The following is a 22,222-nucleotide window of genomic DNA, read 5'->3' on the forward strand; positions in this document are numbered from 1 at the left end:
AAGCCACTAGATGGCACTGTGGATCAACAACGACCCTCGCTGTGGGATTTTATCAAGTTTATTTCATCTGGTTAGTCAAAACATTACATCACCCCAGTGTACTGCAAAACAATCAGAAAACATTCTTTGTCACAGTATTTTAAAAATTATTAATGCAAGCTATAAATGACTTCCTCTCGAGTTGATTCGTCTCGCTTTGGCTGTGTTGAAATTTCATTTGATTTGGTAAATTGAATTTTCTTAATTGTTAGAGTTAACTGATCAAGCACGGACTGAAATCGGTGTGGTTCTAAAAATGTGCAGCACTTGGAAATCTGCTACAACATTGTGCTTTTCTAGACACACCGCAAACAGCTGGAATTGGAAAGTGCTACATTCATTCACCATGAACACGAGAATAACAAATTTCACTTCAAATAAACTGGAGAGAGCTCCAGGGCGTCTCTCTGAAAACACTGAAAATCTAGAATTGTAATTTTACAGCGATAAATTCAAAGAGATTACAGAGTTTAAACATTTAAAAACACCTCACAAAAAATTACATCATATGGGAAGGAGTCTGTAAATATTTCAAAAACATTTAATTTTTGTTGAATGCACGCTGGGTTCCAGAAACACATTTGAGTTGGGTTAAAGGTGTGAGTTTTGTTGCTTTGAGTTAATCTTTGTTCTTTTTTTCTCCCACTCGTGATTTTAAAAATGTCCGGTGATGCGCTTGGCCTGGCACCGAAAGCGAGTTTACAACAGTTTACAGACACATTCTTTTAGACACAACAGGTTAATCAACTGTGTCCAAACACGCGTTATCTGAATCCTGACTGCAGAACAAAAGTACAGAGCGTAAAATCTACCTGCTTTATCAGCTCGCTTGGCTTGAACTTGGTCATGGCATGTGCAGATATGACTGAGGTGCCGATAAAGTAAAAGGGGGCGCTGGAGGTCTTTGCTTCAGATATCTTTTTGGCTGGGAGTTTGTGCATTCCTCAAACTCACCGGACTCGAAATGTGTTACTGTTTGAAGTTTTCAAAGCAGGCAGAGTGTTAGCGAGATGAACCATTTAGGTGTGGCGTTGACAAATAGCATCCATGAGAAGTCTATAACATCTATAACATCTATATCTGACACTCTAAATGCATATAACGATGTAAAAACACTTCTGCCACCTTGTGTTGTTATTAGATCTCTCATACTAGAATTGGGCTCGGTAGAAGTAAGAACCAGCGTGTTTTTTCTGAAATGATTGATATGAATTTAACATTTATTGTCAGTGTTCCTGAACACAGCCTCTGTGTCACTAAAGAGGCAGAAGAATACTTTTCAACAAGCCAGAGAGTGGTTTGTTCACACGTGTCTGGCAATTAGAATAAATAGAACAATAAACACTGATTATTCAGACATGAAATAGCACCGTGCTGGCCTATTATAACATCCCATTTTAAAGGGTGTATCCCTGGAGAAGGCTTGTTTAGTATCACTCATTTGGCAGGTGAGTTAAAGTGAACACCAGGAGGTTGAAATCCTTGACAGAGGTTTAAAAAGTACAGATTTGGCAAATGTAATCAGATCTGACTAGTCAGAATAAAGACCAGAAAAAAGAAAAACCGCCGGGCAGACAGATGTGACAGTGGTTTCATGGCAACATAAGATCAACAAGTCACAGACATTAAAGTAATAAAAACATGGCACAGAAGAAAACCTTACGATGGGCCACTAAACATCTGTCGAGATAAACATCAAACTTTTGATCCCGCTTGGAGAACATCTTCAGCAGTTTCAGTAAAATCTACAATCACTGACAAACGTGAACAGCTCATTACAAAGAGGCTGACAGCGAGGGGGAGTCCTCAGATATCCATCTGGATCGGTGGAGGTGAGGAGAGAAAAACTTAACTTTGGCACACTGAATGAGGAGAGCTGGCAGAGACGTGAGGAGCGAGCCTGCAGCTGTGTTATGGCAGTGTTCGGATGAGGTTGGGCGGTGATTGGGGGGGTTGCACACACTCATAGCCCTTTGTTGAAGTAAACCCTCTCCACTCCTGGGTGGTTGGCACGGATTTTCTCCTGCAGCTCCGGCTCCAAGCGGCTGACTGACATAGAGCTGGATTAGAGGGCAAAAAATAAATAAAAGGGGTTAATGGGTCAAATGCATACAATGTAGGCATGTAATGCATCCTTTTTGGCAGAAAAAGACTCATGCACACTCTGCATATAGTCACATAATAATAAGATGATTTACTACTAATAACTTCAAAATGGTTCACTCACCTTTTCTGAGGGAATAAAGCACAACAGAGTGGTGTGGCAAACACGAGGCTGAAAAACAAGAAACGGAAATGATGAGCTCACGTGTTTTTAAATTAAAGGCCTCTCGAGCTCACCGAGATTCAAACTTAGAGATTTTTAGTAGATACACCTATGGTATCAATTTAAAGCTCTTATGTTGCTTGGTTCTCAAGTTATCACATTTGCAAACTTACGTGTCCACACCGCCTGGCCAGGTGATAACAATGCCCCATCAGCTTAGTATAGATGAGGGGTAACAAAAGCCCCCCAAGAACTATGTCTCAGACTCTGCAGGCCTCAGTCAGCATGTTGAATTTAAGAAGTTCATGACAGCACAATTAGAAAAAGACTGAACGGGTATGGTGTCTTTGGACAGGTTTCCAGGAAAAAGCCCGTTCTCTTTAAAAAGAACATGGTAGCTTAAGTTTGCAAAGTTGCATCTGAATAAACCTCAAGCTTTCTGGAGCAACTCAACCAGAACATACCAGCACACCTGATACCAACTGTCAGGGAGGATGGTGGAGGGCTGATGATTTGGAAAGCCTGTTTTGCAGCATCAGGTTGTAGAAACCCTGCAGTCACTGAGTTAACAGTGAACGCATCTGTATACCAAAGTGTTCTAGAGTCATGTGAAAGTCATGAAAGTCATGTGACAGGACGATAATCCCAAGCACAGAAAAAAGGTGCAATGGCCGAGTCAGAGTCTGACTGAAATACTGTGACATTGTGGCATTAATGAATGCCTGCAAACCTGAATGAACTGAAGCAACGCTGTAGGGAAGAATGGACCAAACTGTTTACATAAACTCACACATTTACACAGACACACTGCTGTGATGGTGGAAGCTTCTATAAAACAAGGTTTACATCATTTCAAAAAATGATGTAAATGTCCATTTATCAGGATCTTATTGAGGGGAGATACTGATATCAGTCTGATACTAATACCAGTGCTGGTACTGAAATTATTTGTATTTTGATCAATCTGTCCACCTATAACTTATAACAGAGGTCTCAATCACGCAGCCTAGGGGGGCAAAAGTATTTGAAATTTTAAAAAAACAAACAAGACAATATGTGTGGGTGTTTTCTTGTTTGATTCATTGTTTTTTTTTTTTACTACTTGAACACTAAAGTGGCCCTCCAACGAGATGACAGCGGCAGCAGCGGCCCACTGGTCATTTAAGTTTGAGACCCCTGATCTATAACATCACAGGGAGGGGGAACAGCTTTAAACCTGCATTCTATCAGAAGGCCACCAGATGGCGATAGCTCTGATTATAGAAATCTCCATGAAAAGCTTTCATTCTTGACCTCTGTGAACACTGCTGAGTTTATGGGATCAATTACTTCTTTAGGGGCACATCAAATAAAAAAATGAAACCTATTCTGTAAATCTTGGTCGTACCATGTTTCAAAATGGAGGATTACCTAAGATATGGAAATCACACACTCATGAGCTAACTAGTTATCAATCAGAGCCAGAGTCCGTGTCACATCCATTTTCTGGCGAGCAAGATGGCAGCGACAAAAACGTTCATCTCGAAGCTTCAAAATGGGAATCTAGAAACTAACAGGTGATGTCACACCTTCAATTTACGAGGGGCAGCCAATTAGAAGAAAGTCGGCATAAATGGAGGGCATATACACTACCTGCAAACCAAAAGCACAAAGCACTGTTGAAGCACTGATAAACACCAGGTGTACTGTAATTTCATCCTTGTGGGTGCAGAAACATCTGCACATTATTTAAGTAATGAAGCATGTATGTAAACTTCCATTACACATTGTGGAAGTGTGTGGATTAGCGTTCTCCTAAAAGGAGCCTGCTTCCCCATTTTTGTGGATTAGCTTGCAGAATGTGGTCCTGATCACAGTCATGTGAGTTACACAAGACTTTAACTGGTCGCACCGAGGGCTCGTGAGGCAACGCCGAGTAGGAAGCACAAAGTGAAAAGCTGGGTGATGATGTGCGAGTCATCATTAAAGAAAAAAAAGGAAGCAGCAGATTCAGTTTCATGTAAAAAAATAATTAAGTTATTGAGCCACACACGGGCTAAAGCATCTTCATATCGTTATCCACTGAGCTAACAAATTTTATGAGGGCATTTTATTAGGGGCATTACACTACACTGTAAATGGAAGCATTTATCATCAGTGTGATCTTATGTTATGATTGTGGGGTGTTTGTAGTAGAAAGAAGACTGCACATGATGGTGAACGTATCAGGTGAACTATCTCTGGCAACTCACCAGAATCCCACCAGGCTGACTTGAATAGGTGCATTCATCCATGGGAACCTCTGAAAAAGGCCAGGCAGAAAAAAATGAGTGAGAGGCACAAAAGCGGCAGAGAATCCGAGAGCGGCCTCATGCACTCGGGGCTTTTGGTCTCTCTAATATGTGATCATAAAAAGGAGCTAGGCAGTTAATGATCGTCTAACTTACTGACATTTAATGCAACAAATGCATTTCTCATATTTTGTCTTAACTCAGGCGTGTGCTTACCCTCAGAAAGGCCTTCTTTTCCAAATGGTTCATTAAAAATGGGGGAATAGCTGAAAAGAGAGGAAAACTGATTTTATTTCTGAAATTAATAATAATATCTGAAGCCAGATGTTAAAGTGAGAAAACACTTCCATACCCATTCCCGGAGAAGCCATGAGAATCCTGGAAACCACAACCTGAGAGATGGCCTGCTGCGCAGCCTTTGATGACTCTCCTAACCTGTTGTCATTTTCATCCATTATAGGTATACCATGCTGAAGCTCTCTGAAGACAACAAGCAAAACTGGTAACAGTTCTGGAGATAGATGACTGTGAATGCTGAATGCTCTGAATAATATGCATGGAAATGCACAAGAGCTCCTGCTGAAGAACCTGGAAACTGAAATGAAATACAGCAACAGCTGGGAAATAAAGTGGAGGAAGAGGCTGTGTAATGCATCTTACTTCGATAAATTAAATGTCAGGAAACCTGTTTTTCATGAAAACAACTGAAGTGTTCTTATAAAAGTGAAAACACTGAATGCAATTTCACTGCATGCTGTAAACCATGAACAGCACATGTATGAATTTATCATATCACGGGGACTCCTCACACAGATGGACGAACTCCCCGTTCTTCATAGTAATACATCAGAAACAGCAATGAGCAGACAAATATTTAAGATTTAATTAAAGTATGGAAATCTGAGTGTATGACCTGAAAACACAGAACAATGACACCCTCTAGTAAACTACACATTTTCAGTCATTAACTAGTTGCTTATTAGCATTTATATCACTAACCTTTTTGCACTTCTTAGCACCTTTGTCTGCACGACAGCACATTAGGTTTTCCATCAGTAGCCTTCTACCTACTGCTTACAGATACTCCGCATGAATTATGATCTTAAAAGACTTTCCTATCCAAATAATACCAAAAAATATCACTCAAAGTCATGTCTCTTAAACTGAGAACATGTTAACAGTTCTATAGTAAAGTCTGGACCTGATTATCCAATGGTGTAGAGGCCATGCAAGACGCAAAAGCCCCAAAAGCATAACAGAATTTTATTTTCTTAAACTTTATATCTTGAAATCATATTTTCAAAAGCATTTGATTTTTTTATCATAACAAAATGATATCATTGGTAGAATACAGTAGTGCAGTAGTAGTAGTTTCTCCCCTGCGCTACCGAGATTAGCAGTCACTCCCAAACTCAGCTAACTATCCTGCATACAGAACTTCCAAAACAAAGGAAACAAGGAGAAGTCGAGATATCAAATGACAAAAATGGAATCTGAAAGTTTAAGGAAAATTCCCATTTCTTGTTCAACATATTCAGAAGGAAAGAAAATAAATGGCTCTTAAGTTTGAAGTTGCTGAGACGTTAAAGCAGGGTGACACCCAAGTAGCAGCACCTCACAATCACAGTGGATTTATAATCTGAAACTCTGATTGAATCCAAATAAAGAATCCATGCGGGCCCTTATCGGTGAACGACCTGCTGCAAGCATCCAGGAAATATTTCTGCTTTCCCTGCATTATTATTTTTTTCCAAAAAAGAGAAAAAAAAGATGTTTTAACGATGCCTTTTACAATTAGAGACATCCCAAATGTGTGCGTTTCCAGGGAAAAGCTTTCTGGGCATTAATTACTGTTTTAATACCCATCCAGGAGCAGCACTGTGAAAAAGAGCAACAGATAGAGGGAGAGACAATCAAAATAGCATTGTCCTTATAAAAACATGAAACAGCTCTGACTGCTTGATTATTCATTATCATTTCACTAAGGTGCAGTGTTCTCCATTTATAACTATTCCTGTATGACATTGAAGAAAGGAAAACAAATCATCAGAACATCAAAACAAGCTGAGCCCAGGGTTCAGTAACTTGATGTTCTGGTCATGGTTCGTAACCAACTTGGAGTTTGACACTATTAACACACATGAAACTTCTCTGCTCTTCTCAAGTTGTCAGTTCATTATAGCACAAAAGTACTGCAGTTAGGAGAACTCAGGACGATTTAAATAATGTCATCAAGCCAGTGTGTCGCTCCTCCTGTACTGGAGGTATGACACTGACTCTAATCATATCATCTTTGAGACCGAGCGAATCTTTAGTATAAATATTGCATTAAGAGTGGATGGACAGATGGACAGACCAGTGATCTTTACCTTTGTCGCATCAGCGGGATGTTGATACAGTTAGCAGCAGCTACAGCAGCAAATGGAACAAACCGTCCGATCAGCGGTGAAACGTGCTGCAGCGGGAGGAAAGGAGGAAGCTCAGATGTAAACATAGCTTGAAGAATTCACGCCAATATTTCAGATGCTTTACAGAAAGGCCTTTCTGCCGCAAAGTCCAAATAAAAGCTCGCATGACAACATGATTACTGAGCGTGATGCTCTAAACAACATGGGCTTTCAGTGAGAAACAATTCATGTGTGGCTAACTTCATACCAGCACACCCACATGTCTGAAGTCAAAGCATTAATAGGAGATGTAGGATGGGGTTAGATGAACTGATACCTTTGTTAGTGCATTTAGTCCTAGAGCGGTGGCAACTGCCCCCGTGGTGGCAGACACATAAGCTGTGCCAAGCTGACTGCGAACAAAAGAGGCACCGGTCACGTCACACAAACAAAAACCACCGTCCACACCAGCACTGTTAAATTAAGGGGTTAATATGTGCCGGCATCAGCGCCAAAGCAGCTGCCTCTTACCCGACGGTTATGGGAGCGTCACCACTCCTGTTGGTGTAATTCACTATTGCGTTGAAAGACTGATTGATCCACTGCCAGAACAGCACAGCAGGAGTTGTCCTGTAAATTGAAAATACAGTTTGAAATCATTAAAAATGTGCATTACTGGGTGTAAACAGATATTTGTACTCTCCTGTGTGGGAATGCCATCATCCCAACAAGCACCAATAACACTGGCTCCTTCTATAAGCAAAAACAGCAATGCTGCATGCACTACACCAGCCCTGTGAAACTTTAGCAGCAAAATTTAAACCAGCATGTGTGAATTTCCCTCGAGGACATGCTCTGCTGCTTAAAAAGAAGCTATAATAGGCCTGGGTGTGGCTGTGACAGTCTGACAATTAACTCGCACATGATCTTACTTATAAAATGTCATCATGCATCCAGTGATTGTCATGTTCATTGGAACCTGTGCCGACATGCGGCCTATCAGGATCATCTTCTCTCCAGTGTCGGGATGGAAAGCTGAGTCAAAAACATACTTGGCTCTCCACAGTTCATCCTCCGTCAGCCCTGGAGAGACTATACCTTCCCTGCAAGACAGCGAGCGTGTAAAATCATATTTCTCGTTTTACACCGGCAGTGAGTTTACAGCCTGTTTCTGAAAAACTGGGCGGGCTGGTTACCTGTAATCGGTGATGATTTTGTGCGCGTGTGCTAGTTGTTCGTTTGTCAGGAGAATGTTCCTGGGATCTGTGACGGTGAAGAAATGTTTAGCCCGACCCACAAATGTGCTCTGGTCCCAGCGGGGCTCCTTGATGTTTATGGAAGTGGATAGCTCGGCTGCCATTTTTATCTGGGGAAACAAAATGTTACAGGCGCAATAAATGTATCCGATTTTGCACATGGTAATACTTATCATAGTCGTTTTCGTTTCCACACTTATATTCCTGGACTACAGCAGAGTGGCTGTGCATGAGTCACAGTTTGAAATAATCTTGGGCATTGATAAAATAGATGGATGAACTGCTACCGTGTCTCTGCTATATTTGAACCTTCAAAGTGGTTTCTACCACAAGTAGAATCACACACACAGATGTACTATGACAAAGTGCTTTCAAACATTCTCACACACACTCTGATTAATGCATCTCGGGCAACTCGACGTTCAGTACCTTTTCCAAGGATGTGTCAACATGTGGACCGGAAAAGCTGGAAATTAATTCACCAGGGCCCTGCTCCAGCACTTAGCAGAGGAGTTAGCTTCCCTTCGGGCTTCATTTCTCTTGCAGACAAAAGTCAGCAAGGGAGGACTGGCGGAGCACAATGCTTCTTTTGCCACGCTGCTAATTCAGCATAATGTGACTAAGTGAGGGCTGACCTAACAGGACTGCGAAACACCAAATTGCAACTGGGCACACACACCAACTCCCAGTCTGAAAAGCACCCTGCATGTATAGGACAGCTGGGAAAGTGGCATTTTTAACCAAAAAGTTACAAACTGAGTAAAGTCTGTGGCTTTATTTGCTGTAACTGGGTACTTACCTAAAACTTTATTATATTAATTAGTCTGAAAGCAGACAGAACTGGCTTGCAATGGAAAAACACCAGTGGATGGGTTTTTTTTTGTGGATGTGCATGCAGCATGCTGTTCCAACCCAGCTTGATCTGGATTTGTTCTTTGCCTCAGATGAACAACTGTGAGAAGGCATGCAGCAGCAATGAACTCGAACTGAAGCATGGCTGCTGGATCGGCTTAAATAAGAAATCTGTGCAGTACAGAAAGCATGCTGTCGCTTTAAATTGAATTAAACTCAACGGGGGTTCTCACGAGATGTCAAAAAGCCTTCAGTGGCCCAATAAGACACAAAATTACTGCTGGAAAGAGATTAAAGGGCACTTCCTGGCCTCAAACCCCCGAGTTAGCGTGAATAATATGATGCCAAATCAGTAATAAATGCGCTGTGAAAGGAGTGAAGTTTGTACCGACACGGCCTTTGATCCATAAACGCACAGCTGGTTCTGCCCTCAGTCTCAGCCAATCAACGGCGGCCTGCGTGGCTACACATTAACCTGCAACTCCTTACAATCAATTGTTATGTATCCCACATATTTCAACCCCTGTATCAGCCTGGTATGTGCTATAATACAAAACGCGGCTCTCTGTGCGTGGTCGCAGGGTAATAACATGCCCCCTGAATGGATACGGTTTGTTGTCCAACCCGACGTAGACCAGTTAAATCTGGACTGTAACTGGAGGTGTTTCTGTGATCTGAAGAAGAAAAAAAGGCGCCAAAATCTTTCCCCAAAACAATGAAAATCAAGGTGCGACCGTTTTAAAAATGGCAAATTAGCCACTACATCTGTCCAGCCCGTTAATTGTCCAGCTGTGCGCCCCAGATTCAACTAGTATCAGCCTGCCACATCCACACACGAGCAGTGGGATCCCGAGGAGCAAAAAGCTGTCTGATCACTGCTTGACACGTCGGACACACAAGCGCACACGGCACAAAACTGTCGGTCCGTTTTGGGAAACGAGCACAGGTTACTTACTGCACGGTGGTCTCCGGAGGTCCGCAAGAGGAGTCCCTGAAAGGCTGCGGCCAGCTAATTTTCAATGCAGCAGTGTCAGCTCGGCCGGAGGGCGCACAGGAACCGCGAGGGGCTTCACCGACAAAATAAAAGCCTTGCCTCGCTTCTTACTAGGGAAAAACATCTTATAATGACAGGAAAAAAAACACGCAGTGTTGATCCAATCTTTCGCAAAGCAGCAGGAGCTGTGATCAGCAGTCTGAGGGGAGAAACTGAGCTGCAATCCGCCAAATCCTTTAAATCATGCTTTTATTTTCAGCACTACATCCGCCGGTGCTCTGTGAACTATCGCTACATTGATTTTACAGGCAGTAAATCAGTAATATCGGTTAAAACTTCGGAGGATTTCCACACATGCACGTGTAATAAGCGGATATTAATAGTGGTCCATGACATGTGCATGAAAATTAAAGCAAACGAGAGGTTATTTGGTTAATATCAGAAATGCACAATAAAAAAGAAAAGTAAAACATCATGCTGCAAACAATGTCCTACCTTTTTCCATGTTAAAAAAAACTGTGCAAAAATCCTGTTTTAGAAATTAAATAAACAAGAAAAACAGATGTTAAAATGACCAGTTTACTGCAAATAGTCCACTCACAATAAAGCTCATTATCAGTGTCTGAGCTGATCACCTGCACCGATTTTGGGTGTCTGTTTCCATCTAGTGGTCACTCCTCGGGAATAATGTCATAAGCTGTACAAAAGGGGAAATAAATGACACAGCAACTCCAGTTTTAATTTTTTTTATAGCTGTGAGTGCAAAACATTAAGTTATATTATTATTTTTATTTATTTTACATCTGATGTCATTTGTAGCAGTATTGCCTAGTTAAATGAAATACATTAACTCCCATCCCATATGGAAAAGAAATAGTAAAAACTTATATGTGATTACTCATGAAATTGGCCACTTTCATGAGTAAATCATATAAGGCTTACATGATTTACTCATGAAAGTGGCCACTTTCTCATTACTTTCATACATTGTTTTAGTAAGTATCCAAAACATACAAGTTTCATTATATAACTTTTCAAGGGATCTTATATCTGTTTTCACTCTTATATGCTTTTCATACAAGTTTCACACAAGACAGATACAAACTTTATAAGATTTATATATATCTTTTCCGTATGGGATATGAGACAGCAGAAAGAGAACTACTTACACTATAACGGGATATAAAAAGAACAAAGTTTGTCAGTGCCATGTGATAAAAATCAAATACAAAAGTGCAAAGAGAACATACTCGTTTCTATCATCTCACAAAATAAGCACTTTCGCTTCGGTTACAAAAAGAAAAGAGTTCACATTGTATGCACTGCAACCTTTTGTTTGAGGCCATGCCGAGTGAAAGATGCAGCGTATATACTGTATGTGGCGACACACTCTGCTTATCAACATCTAGTCGTTATTCTCAGCGTTAGTTCATTCATGTTTCCTGACAATCCAGCAGGTATTATGACAGTATTGTTCATAGTAGCAATCATTTCTAGCAATTAAAACATCATGCACAGAGAGGAAGGAGTTAAAAGGACGGTGGTGTTCATCTAGACGTTACAGTTTCCATTTTATTGTAATTATGGCACACATTTTCAGGGGAGAGGGATTGAATGCTTCTTTTCCCCAAGCCTCTGTGCAGCCCATTACCGTTCTTAGCAGTGATCTTTACAGGAAATAGTCCGGCGTACGCCGCGTCACGTGGGGCTCTCCTCTGCGTGGTGCAGGGTCAAACTGTAGGCTAAAACAAACAAAGGGCAGGGCTCTCGTCATCTCATAGACTGAATAATAAGGTTTATTTATTTAAGTCAGCAAAGTGAGATTAATTGTTTAGCCAGCTATGTCAACTTTAAAGTCAAGAGTTTCTGTGTCACAAAGGTAGCCTGGCTAAATCACCATGGTAACCTATGCTGAATGCTCAGCCTGGTCGAGAGCAAGTTATGTTCTATCGGCTGAAAGTGGCACATTTTCCCTGACTCTTTTATTTACAGTAAGTTTATTATAGATTGTTAAACTGCTGTTAAACTAAAACCACTGAATGAAGTGCAAACATTCCCGATGCATTACCACAGTAATGTACATGTAATTATTTATGCTGAATCCAGAATGCACACCAGGAATATTCGTTCAATGAATAACATTAATTTCATTAATTTGATCTGCCAACAAACTAAAGAGATTTCCCCGTCTCCTTCATTAGGCTATGAGACAGTAACCTTTAATGCTTAAATGGATCCAGTTTAAAGTGTTAGAGCTCTAATGTGCACCCATCACCTTAGAAATGAACAGACAGCAGCACTGAGACTGCACTCAGCCATAAAATTATTAACTTGAATTAAAATGTTTATTTTACTGCTCTGTGCACTAAATTGCTAGATTATGTTCATTATAGACTAGTCATCACCACTTTATCATTATCATCTGATAGCATCGATGACTGAAGTAGGTAGCACTCACGGGGATCATTTTGTAAGGAAGAAGAGTCATATGACATAAGGGGTGACTTAACAGCGAAAATTGATAACCAGGTGTTGCTGAGCCAGCTAAAGTAATGAAAGACTGGCTTTGTTGAACTTTGTATGTAGCATCCCCCCCTCATTGCAAAAAGATATGTTTGCATTATTAGACATGACAAACTTTACTTACAAGGAGTATTTCAACGTGTCATCAAGCTCCATGATTGCTGCCTGGTTTCCACAACGATAGCAATAGTTTGGTGCACTGAAGATCGTCACTACATTGCGGTCGTGGCACCAGTTATAACCCTAAATCAAGACATCAGCTTCATGTTAGCTATTTTATAGCCACTGACTGTGAAGGGTACATCTGACGAAGAAAAAAACAGAATTACTTGTAGTACACAAACAAAGTCAGAGTACCTCCATAACCAGCTGGTGGGCTCTTGAAACCAAAGTGAGACCGTTTGCGTGGTTGAATGTCTCAGAAATGTCCTGCCCGAAAGTGTAGCCAGCACCGCGTGGTGATATGCCCCAGCCACCGCGGTCATCAGGATCTGACCATAACAAGTCACACATTGGACCCTGAAAGGCGAAGGGAACGCCAGTGTTGTTTAGTGCAATTTCTATTCAGTAAAAAGAACAGAGTGAGCATACAGTGATTACCTACAGACTCCATGGTGAACTTTCTTGAATGCGTATGCCTACACTAAAGCAGTCAGCTGGGATATTTCCTAAATTAATCTCTAAACATCTCTAAAAAGCATTTACGTAATCTGTGTTTACCTCATGAGGAACCTCCTGCAGGCGATCCAGCGCTCTGATGTGTTCCAGTGTATCTATTGATGGGGATAATCCTCCATGTAGGCAGAATATCTTTCAAATAAGAAATATGAAATAAACAACACATAACAGCTCAGTGCACCTGTCCTTCAGGTTGGGTCTGAAAAAACAACATTACCTGGTTATCTACCAGCGCGGTAAGGGGAAGATAATCAAACAGATCTGTAAAGTACTTCCAAACGTTGGCATTTCCATATTTCCTCAAGCACTCGTCGTAAAAACCGTACACCTGCGTGATCTGTCTGCTCTCGTGGTTCCCTCTGAGAATTGTGATCCGTTCGCGGAACCTTACCTACGAAGAAAAACACATTTGTAATAGAAGTTTGGTGCATCAATCCAAATATTGATACGGGTATCAGATCGAAACTAGCACAACAGGATGGATACTTTGCTTCTATCCTCTAAGGTCAGTAAATTTATAAACATTCATCTCAAAAATCATGACACACTGCTCTCCCCTCAATAAGATGCCTTTATACACTAAACGTATCAGTAATACTGGCTTTGTATCAATACCAAAATTTGCAGTTCTGCACAGTTTTACTTCATTAAAAAATTTAAGTCCATATCGATGTTAAGATTACTTTTTTTGAAATACCTTAAGAGAAACCAGAAGTGTAACAGTCTCCACAGAATAGTAGCCTCTGTCAACATAATCTCCCATGAAGAGGTAATTAGTGTCCGGAGATTTCCCTCCAATCTTAAACAGCTCCATCAGGTCGTGAAACTGTCCGTGGACATCTCCACACACTGTCACTGGGCATCTCACCTCCTGCACATTGGACTCTTTTGTCAAGATCTCCTTGGCCTACGCATGAGAACCAAGAAAACAGGTTAGCATGTACCAGAATGTGGTGCAGTTTGGGAGCCTGTGGAGTACACAAGTTATTAATAAGCCAGATTCCAATATTCCTGCTTTAAAAAAAAAATCTGATTATTAAAGAGTTTTCTTGTGTGCTTCTGTAAGTGCACTTTAGGACAAGCAGTGGGCGTAGGTAGGGAAAACATTCGCAGGCATCCCCCCTCCATCTTCTCGGCTTGTCTTAGAAATCCACAGCATGCAGCTACAGTCAAATGGTGTGCTCCTGTAAGGCCACATGCAATAACGTCTGAGTCCAGGCAATATTTCTATTAAAGGAGCCATTCGGGGGGGCTGTACGGGCTAAGCGTCGGCTAGCACTGCGGAAAGCTAATAATGTGGGGTACTAATATTAAGTCGCCTGGTAAACCTCACCTTTTCGCAGAGGACTTTGACCTGATTCTCTGTCAGCTGCTTGCACTCGTTCAGTTGTTCGATCCATCCGTCCAGCTCCTTGGTGAATGACTTGTCGTCCATGCCTGCTTTGCCGTCAGCTAGCGAGCCGACCAGCTGTAAAATTCCTCGGGAAAATATCTCGCTATTTCGTTACGTTTCGGTGTCTCTGCTACGCTACGTCCTACTGACTGGAGAGCTCTGGTGTATTCGCAGCTAGCGCGTGCATGTGCGTGTGCTCGCACGCGGGTGTGCTCCTATCCAGGGGCGGATAAGAAATTTTCTTAGGGTGGCATGGAAATCAAACGGGGTGGCAAAATCACAGCCATTTCTTTACACATGTGCAGGCAGTGGTGGTTTTTGATATGGGCGACATGGGTGGTTGCCCGGGGCGGCATCGCGGCGGGGGTGGCATCATGGCATCGGCAAAAAAAAGTTGCTTGCACCCATGCTGCCCCGACATCATGCCAGCGCATTTTGGGGATTGCATGGGAACCAATCGGAGTAAAGGCTGGGTTTCCTGGGTTGTGTGAAAAAAAACCTATACAAGGTGTAGGTCTATTAGTTTCTGTTGTGGGGTTGGGTGTTAATACTGGAGATGCAAGATGGACAAGAAAAGGTCAAAGCCATCAGGTCCTTGGTTTATAAAAAAAAATAGAGTAAAGAAGAGGAGAAATGAGCAAAAGATACAGGTAAGCAGATGTGTCTTTGGATAAAGGCAGGTATTATGTATCCTGAAACAAGATAACATTCATTAGTAGGGATTGGGAAAACTTTGTTAGCTACCTTTGTTAGCCACTTGGCTATGATAGTAAACAGTAGACAGACAGATGACACTGATGTGGCTTATTGACAGTGTTGGGACTAACGCGTTATTAAGTAACGCGTTACAGTAACTACGTTATTATTGTGGTAACGAGCACGGTAACTAGTTATTATGCCAAAACCAGGAACGCGTTACTCGTTACTGGGATTTAGATAGGGTCGTTACTCGTTACTTCGTGTGGTGGCTATCGCGGAGCTTCCACAGATTCAGTAACATTAGCAAGTGGGGGAGGCCAGCAGGTGGATGAAGGAAAAGGGAGGCAAGGGGAGAGACCCGAAGTGGCCGCTGGTCCGAGAGTGTCAAGTGAACTGAACTTCAGGTAAGAAGTTATGACCTGCAGTCCATCTGAGTCACATATAAACCAAGTTTAGGTGGAGTTTATTTTCGTACTGCGTGCTAGCTAGCATGACGGGGTTTCTATACAGCTGGGTGGGTGCTATGTTACTGATGTTGAACTTTATTTTGTTCATAAGGTTAATTATTAGAGCTGCCAACCGTTCCTTAAAAAACGGAATCGTCTCGTATTCAGAGAAAATATTACGCGTTTCTTATTGAGGTGAAAAGGAACAGTTTGTCCCGTAATTCAGCTACAATGAAAAAGACACAAAGCTGGATTTATTCTGTGTCTTTGCTGCACAGCTGCCTCTTCTCCTCTCATCCTCTCCCCCTCCCTCTCCTGTTTCTACTTCAATCATGAAACTGATCAGTGATCAGCTGATCGGCTCTCTTGTTTGTTTATCGCTCACTTTGCGCCAGAAAGAGGAAACCAGCGGATGTCGCGCTAAACAACAGCAGCACGTTTAAGCTTGATCAGCTGTTGTTAGAATTTATTTAATATTAATTTCTAGTATCAGCTGATGTTTGCTGGAGCCACAGCTGCAAAAAAGCTGCTGGTCATGATATCGGTTTGGTTATGTGATGAGATGGAAACATGAAGATGAAACCAGGAGATGTCCTTACTGAATCATCAGAGCTGTGATGGAGAAACAGGTTTACCTTTTAGGTCACATGAATGAGTTGAAGGGAAGTTATGAACTGTTTCTGAGAGACAAATAACACCAGGATCCTTTTCTAAGTAGCTGACAGCTGGTAACTGTGCAGGGGCGGGTCTAGCAAAGTGTTGCCAGGGGTCCATGTAGGGAATTAAAAGGGAAAGGGGGGCACAAGGAAATGCTTTCTTATTCTCATTTAAAATGTCTCAGTTTTAAAAAATAATTATCTGAGTCTTACAACAAACAATTGATAGATTAATGCATATATACCATCAGAACAGTGTACATCACTGTCACAACAGCGTTTGTTTTCATTCAAAGGCTTTATGATTTTCCTATAATGGTGGGCCGGTCTCTAGTCATATTCCCCGGGATGATTTTTTTTTTGTCCCAGTCCAGCTCTGTAAGCAGCTCATCTTCAGTCTGGCGTTACCTATATCTTCCTATTCAGAAGGCAGAATTTCCGAGTTCTGAGTACAATCGAAAGCACCACGACTGCAGTTTTTGTGTTGGATGTAAAAAGCAGGCTAGAATCATGCGGCGGTCAACGACGGTCCAGGCGTGGGATTTCTCTCGTGGAAATGTGCACATTATTTTTTTCCTTTCTATTGGTAGGTGGCACAGTGCACTTGTGGCAAGTAAGCAAGCTAGAAGACTGGCAATCTTGTTGGGTATCCAGTTACGGAAGCAACACATTAACAAGAGAATTCTGAGTAAAACTAAAGTTACTTTCCCTAGTAACTAGTTACTCTGAAAGTAACGAGTAACTTGAAGTAACTGAGTTACTTTTGATAGAAGTAACTAGGAATGTAACTAAGTTACTAATTTAAAGTAACTTACCCAACACTGCTTATTGAATGTTTTGGACTGTGTTTAGCATAATATTAATTAGCCATTAATTGGGAGAGGTGTATTGTTGATTTGTCTGCTATTGTCAGTGTATGATGAATTATAATGGCTGTTTGTTGTCCATTTGCATACTCTTGCTGAGGGAGTGCTCGCCCAGGGCACCAAACAGGCCACGAACGCCCCTGTGTGCAGGTGTTACATTCTGTAATATGTGTTATTTATGGTTATAATACGTCAAATGCTATAAGTATGCACATTTCATATAAACATAGTCTGTGACTTTCTTTAGCCCATATTTCAGTTACATAAAAAATTTAATTTTGATTTTATGCACTGTATAGCATATATAATAAATAAGCATAAGTATAAAATCCAGAAGCTACACAAAATGAGGTGGATCAGTTAGAAATACAAGTTTAACTTTTCACACTCTTTTTATTGAATAATCAAAATCTTATATGCTTTAATTTATACAAGATGTCAGAAATCCCCACTGCCATGAAGACTTGTTTGTTTGTTTTTTCTTTTACCAAAAATTTACTGGGTTAACCCTCTGGGGTCCAGGGTATAATTAGTCGTTTTTTATTATTTGTGATTTTACCTCTATATTTCAACTGTTTATCTTGCCTTGTTTGGTATCATGCTTTTCGGCACAATCTCGCATGTCTAAATAAATGTAAAGTTATTTTTTCATTTTAACATACTGTATTAACACAACTGATTTAAAATGACACAAAAACCCCATAGAATCCAAGTAGGCAAATTATTTGGGGGTTTTTGCAAACAGTAAAGTTTGCAAAAAAAATACCCCAAAATGCAGCCAATGGCTGAGCCATTTTTGTACAAAAGTTTAAAACCACTACTAAAACTAAAATTAAAGAACAATAGGGTATCACAATAAGATGTGACAAATTATTTGTGCTACTCCAAAAAATGCTTTGTTTCCAGCACAAGACAGAGGAGCACATCCAGCTGGAGACACATTGCAGTCTACCTTTGGTGGCCTCTGTCGCATTCACTAGTGCCCTCATTGTTTTACACACAAAGCAAAACTACACACCAAACATGCCAAATGTCACAAATCTCTCACATCTCAAAGCTCGCTATGGATATTACTGTCTCTCTCTCACTCACTCTCTCTTGCCACTGTTAGTCCCAAAACCTGTTCCCTGTTCCTAATCAACCGAATGCTGATTGGTCAACATGGTACATTGGTGCATTGATGCACAACAGGAAAGGGGTTGCATTTTTGTCTTGTTTTTTGTGTTTTGCTTGCAAACAGATAATGCTTGCAAGCGGTGTTCTTAGAAATCACAGTTTTTACCATTTCCTCCTGCGCTAAATGTAGTATTCAGAAAAAAGCATCACATGTGATGACCCTGGTTTTCTGTGGCCTATCAACACATATAGTTTGAAGTCCATTCAATTTCAACACAAGTTGAAATGGAGACTCAGCGTGGCTGCGTCTTGTTGCTCTGTCATCTTTAATCAGTCATGTGATTTGGACACGCCTGCACATCCATCGACCTGAGAGGGTTAATAAAACTCACCTTCATTCTTACGTTCATTTTTAATTGGTGGGGAGGGGATAACACTATGCCATATATTCAGTTTTATAATGTATATTCAATGTTCATTGTAGCTAGGCTCAAAGTGGTAATGCTATTTTATTTTAATAAACAACATTGTTATTGCAAGAGATTATTTTATGGTGGTAACTTCCACCCCATGCCACCACAGTAGGTCTGCCCCTGCTCCCGTCAAATAACTGCGCAAACCACCATGTCAAAAACATGCAGTGATTTATTGAAATGTGCAAAAAGTGTTTTGGATCATTGTCATGTTGAAAAATTAAGTTGTTGCCAGTCAGCTGCTTTCCAGATGTTATTGCATTGTGGATCAAAATCTGAAGGTACTTTTCTGCATTCATAACTCCATCAGTTTTGTCAAAGATAAGAAACACGGGCCGAAATACACCTCTAAACCGTAGAAGAGCCTCCATAGTTTTAGAGATGGCTGTAGACACTCACTGTTGAACCTCTCTGACCTCCTCTGTACATACTGATTTGAACCAAAAGTTTCAGATTTGGATTCATCACTCAATCAGACCTGTTGCCACCGAGTTTCAATCCAGTTCTTGTATAATGTGACATAGCTCATCCCTTTTCCCTGTATCCCTTACTGAAGAATGGCTACTTGACAGCCATCCTTCTAATGAAATCATTTCAGAATCAGAAATCAGAATCAGAAAGGGTTTTATTGCCAAATGTTGAGCAGGTTTACAACATTAGGAAATTGCTGCGGTGCTTCAGTGCAAACATACTGTCATAAATTACGCTAAAATAGACATGAAAATAAAAATAAGAATAAGAATTAAAAGTGCTAAGTAGATAGATATATACATGAGTGCAGGTGGTGATCAGTGCTAAACATGGAATGATGCAGTGAACACAGCGTAGGGTCATGTGTTAGTGGTGGGAACAGTCATACGATTTTTGTTCATGTGTCCAACAGCAGAGGGGAAGAAACTGTTCTTGTGGCGAGAGGTTCTGGTGCGAATGGACCGGAGCCTCCTGCCTGAGGGGAGCAGGTCAAACAGACTGTGTCCAGGGTGAGAAGGGTCAGCTGAGATCCGAGCTGCACACCCCAGTGTGCTGGAGGTGTACAGGTCCTGCAGAGATGGGAGTCTGCAGCCAATCACCTTCTCAGCAGAGCGCACAACACGCTGCAGTCTCTGTTTGTCCCTGATAGTGGCTTCAGCGTACCACACGGTGATGGAGGAGGTGAGGATGGACTCGATGATTGCAGTGTAGAATTGCATCATCGTCCGTGTTGGCAGGTTGAATTTCTTCAGCTGCCTCAGGAAGTACATCCTCTGCTGGGCTTTCTTAATGACGGAGGTGATGGTGGGCTCCCACTTCAGGTCCTGGGTGATGGTGGTACCCAGGAAGTGGAATGAGTCCACAGAGGTGATGGGGGTGTCAGTCAGGATGATGGGGGGGAGTGGGGCTGTGTGCTTCCTGAAGTCCACAATAATCTCTACTAGGGATGGGTATCGTTTAGGTTTTATCCGATACCGGTGCCAAATCGGTACTTTTGAAACGGTGCCGGTGCTTAAACGGTGCTCAAACCGGTGCTTAAAGAATGGAGAACACAAACTTTGTCCAAAAACCTCTCATGTTCAGCTGTTTTTTTGTTTTTTTTGTAAAAAGATAACAATGTTAGCCTTTTCTGCAGCTATGGGGCATATATGGTATCACTCTTGGCTGGAAGCAGTGCTTAAACAATGGAAAAAACACAAACTTTGTCCAAAAACCTCTCATGTTCAGCTGTTTCCCACTTTTTCTTTGGTCATTTTAGCCTTTTTGTCCAGGGTGAAGGGAGTATCTGCCATCAAACAAGAGGACAGCCGCATGTAGCTATGATGATGTTTGCTAGTTCACCTTACATGCATTAATGTAATAACGTGGTTAGCCTACTCAACGTAAATTACACTCGAACAACATTAAGCGACTCACGCAGAGAAGAACGGCTGCTGCTGCATCAATATCCTCATCATTTCTGCTACACTGGCAGGGCTAGGGGCCAGGACTCTATTCCTCGGGTTTTTGGGGGATGTTGCTCCGGGTCCGATAACTGGCAACCCACCCAACGTGCTCGGTGTGAGGTCTGCAGCAACCTATCAAATACGGCGCATTTCTCGGCTTTTAAAAAAAACGCTATGCGTCGCCAGGTGTTTCATCGGATTTGAGGTGTTACCTCCTTTGACAGTATCACAGTATCAGCTTAAAGCACTTGTTACAGGCTGCTGAGTTTGCATATTTTGCTGTGAAGTACAACCAGACTTTTGACCGCTTCGCCTTGGACATTTTTAATCTGTAGCTCTGCTCTAACTGAACGTACGTACCTGGCCCCGCCTACTATCCTGGGAAACGTAAAATGATTGGCTAGAAGTGTATCACAGCTCAGGAAAAAAAAGCACCGAAATAAAGCACCGAAATGTGCGCTGCTTTTCGGTCTGGTTACTACCGTTTATGTGATGGCACCGGACACCGGTACCCATCCCTAATCTCTACTGTCTTCTGGGCATTCAGCACCAGGTTGTTGTGGCTGCACCAGGACAGCCACAACAACCCTGCTGTAGGCAGACTCATCCCCGTCCCAGATGAGTCCAATAACGGTGGTGTCATCTGCAAACTTGATTAGCTTGACAGACTGGTGGGTGGAGGTGCAGCAGTTGGTGTACAGGGAGAAGAGCAGAGGAGAAAGAACACAGCCCTGAGGGGAGCCGGTGCTGATGGTCCGGGAGTCCGAGACATTCTTTCCCAGCCTCACATGCTGCTTCCTGTCCGTCAGGAAGTCAGTGATCCACCGGCAGATGGGATCAGGCACATTCATCTGGGAAAGCTTGCCTCGGAGATGGTCTGGAAGGATGGTGTTGAAGGCAGAGCTGAAGTCCACAAACAGGATCCTGGCGTAGGTTCCTGGGGAGTCCAGATGCTGCAGGATGAAGTGTAGGGCCATGTTGATGGCGTCATCTACAGACCTGTTGGCTCTGTATGCAAACTGCAGGGGGTCCAAGAGGGGGGCCGTGAGGGTCTGAGGGTCGTGAGGCTTCAGTGAACAGTATGTATATAGGACTAGATGCATCTCTCCAGTCAGGTGTCAGATCAGGTAGATAGTTTATTAAGCTTCCCACTTCTTTTTGTCTTCCACTTGTCTGGTTTCCTTAGATTTTTAAGGACACCATCCCAAGATATGCTTTTTTGGTAATCACCTAATTGGTGCAAAAATGCTATTTTAACTCTATCAAACTGTGTTAACTTTGGCTAAACACACAATTTAAAATTGGTTCTCTGGTAAGTTCTCTGTTATGTTTAGACACAACACTGGTTCATTCCTTGAGTTAGGTGCCTTTTTATGCTTGAACGATTCATAT

General features: G+C 41.8%; 2 protein-coding genes across 4 annotated transcripts; both read right to left on the reverse strand.

The window, feature by feature from the left end:
- Window positions 1-1,865: 1,865 nt before the first annotated feature.
- sfxn1 (sideroflexin 1) lies at window positions 1,866-10,161 on the reverse strand. Of its 2 annotated transcripts, none has more exons than XM_004540925.5 (11): window positions 10,026-10,161; window positions 8,159-8,328; window positions 7,895-8,065; window positions 7,494-7,592; window positions 7,300-7,375; window positions 6,945-7,030; window positions 4,928-5,055; window positions 4,792-4,841; window positions 4,537-4,586; window positions 2,267-2,314; window positions 1,866-2,099 (listed from the first exon to the last, which is right to left on the reverse strand). In XM_004540925.5, the coding sequence occupies exons 2-11, from the start codon at window positions 8,320-8,322 to the stop codon at window positions 2,003-2,005; spliced, it is 969 nt and encodes a 322-aa protein (XP_004540982.1). In that variant the 5' UTR covers window positions 8,323-8,328; window positions 10,026-10,161; the 3' UTR covers window positions 1,866-2,002. The 2 variants fall into 2 exon arrangements, with proteins under 2 accessions (XP_004540982.1, XP_004540983.1); XM_004540926.5 differs by lacking the exon at window positions 10,026-10,161 and adding an exon at window positions 8,648-9,534.
- A 304-nt stretch (window positions 10,162-10,465) lies between these two features.
- LOC101487597 (serine/threonine-protein phosphatase 2A catalytic subunit alpha isoform) lies at window positions 10,466-14,860 on the reverse strand. Of its 2 annotated transcripts, XR_013101657.1 has the most exons (9): window positions 14,599-14,860; window positions 13,963-14,172; window positions 13,483-13,656; window positions 13,308-13,397; window positions 12,945-13,106; window positions 12,712-12,830; window positions 11,716-11,806; window positions 10,700-10,761; window positions 10,466-10,593 (listed from the first exon to the last, which is right to left on the reverse strand). XR_013101657.1 is itself a non-coding variant. In XM_004540924.4 (7 exons), exons 1-7 carry the CDS (start codon window positions 14,698-14,700, stop codon window positions 11,734-11,736), a joined length of 930 nt encoding a protein of 309 aa, XP_004540981.1. In that variant the 5' UTR covers window positions 14,701-14,859; the 3' UTR covers window positions 10,795-11,733. The 2 variants fall into 2 exon arrangements, 1 of the variants encoding a protein (XP_004540981.1); XM_004540924.4 differs by lacking the exons at window positions 10,466-10,593; window positions 10,700-10,761 and having other exon boundaries at window positions 10,795-11,806; window positions 14,599-14,859.
- Between the last annotated feature and the right edge of the window lie 7,362 nt (window positions 14,861-22,222).

The sequence above is a fragment of the Maylandia zebra genome, linkage group LG2 (assembly GCF_041146795.1).
Source record: "Maylandia zebra isolate NMK-2024a linkage group LG2, Mzebra_GT3a, whole genome shotgun sequence".
NCBI classification, from domain to species: domain Eukaryota; kingdom Metazoa; phylum Chordata; class Actinopteri; order Cichliformes; family Cichlidae; genus Maylandia; species Maylandia zebra.

What these genes read in the sequence shown, in the direction of transcription:
- LOC101487597 (XM_004540924.4), bottom strand. Translation starts at nt 14,700, where the DNA reads ATGGACGACAAGTCATTCACCAAGGAGCTGGACGGATGGATCGAACAA. An exon ending in CACTTCTGGTTTCTCTTAAG is followed by an intron (nt 13,657 to 13,962) that starts GTATTTCAAAAA and finishes TTTTCTTCGTAG; the next exon opens with GTAAGGTTCCGCGAACGGAT. An exon ending in TGCAGGAGGTTCCTCATGAG is followed by an intron (nt 13,107 to 13,307) that starts GTAAACACAGAT and finishes TTCGCCTTTCAG; the next exon opens with GGTCCAATGTGTGACTTGTT.
- sfxn1 (XM_004540925.5), bottom strand. Translation starts at nt 8,322, where the DNA reads ATGGCAGCCGAGCTATCCACTTCCATAAACATCAAGGAGCCCCGCTGG. An exon ending in GACGCTCCCATAACCGTCGG is followed by an intron (nt 7,376 to 7,493) that starts GTAAGAGGCAGC and finishes TTTTGTTCGCAG; the next exon opens with TCAGCTTGGCACAGCTTATG. An exon ending in GTCAGCCTGGTGGGATTCTG is followed by an intron (nt 2,315 to 4,536) that starts GTGAGTTGCCAG and finishes CTTGTTTTTCAG; the next exon opens with CCTCGTGTTTGCCACACCAC.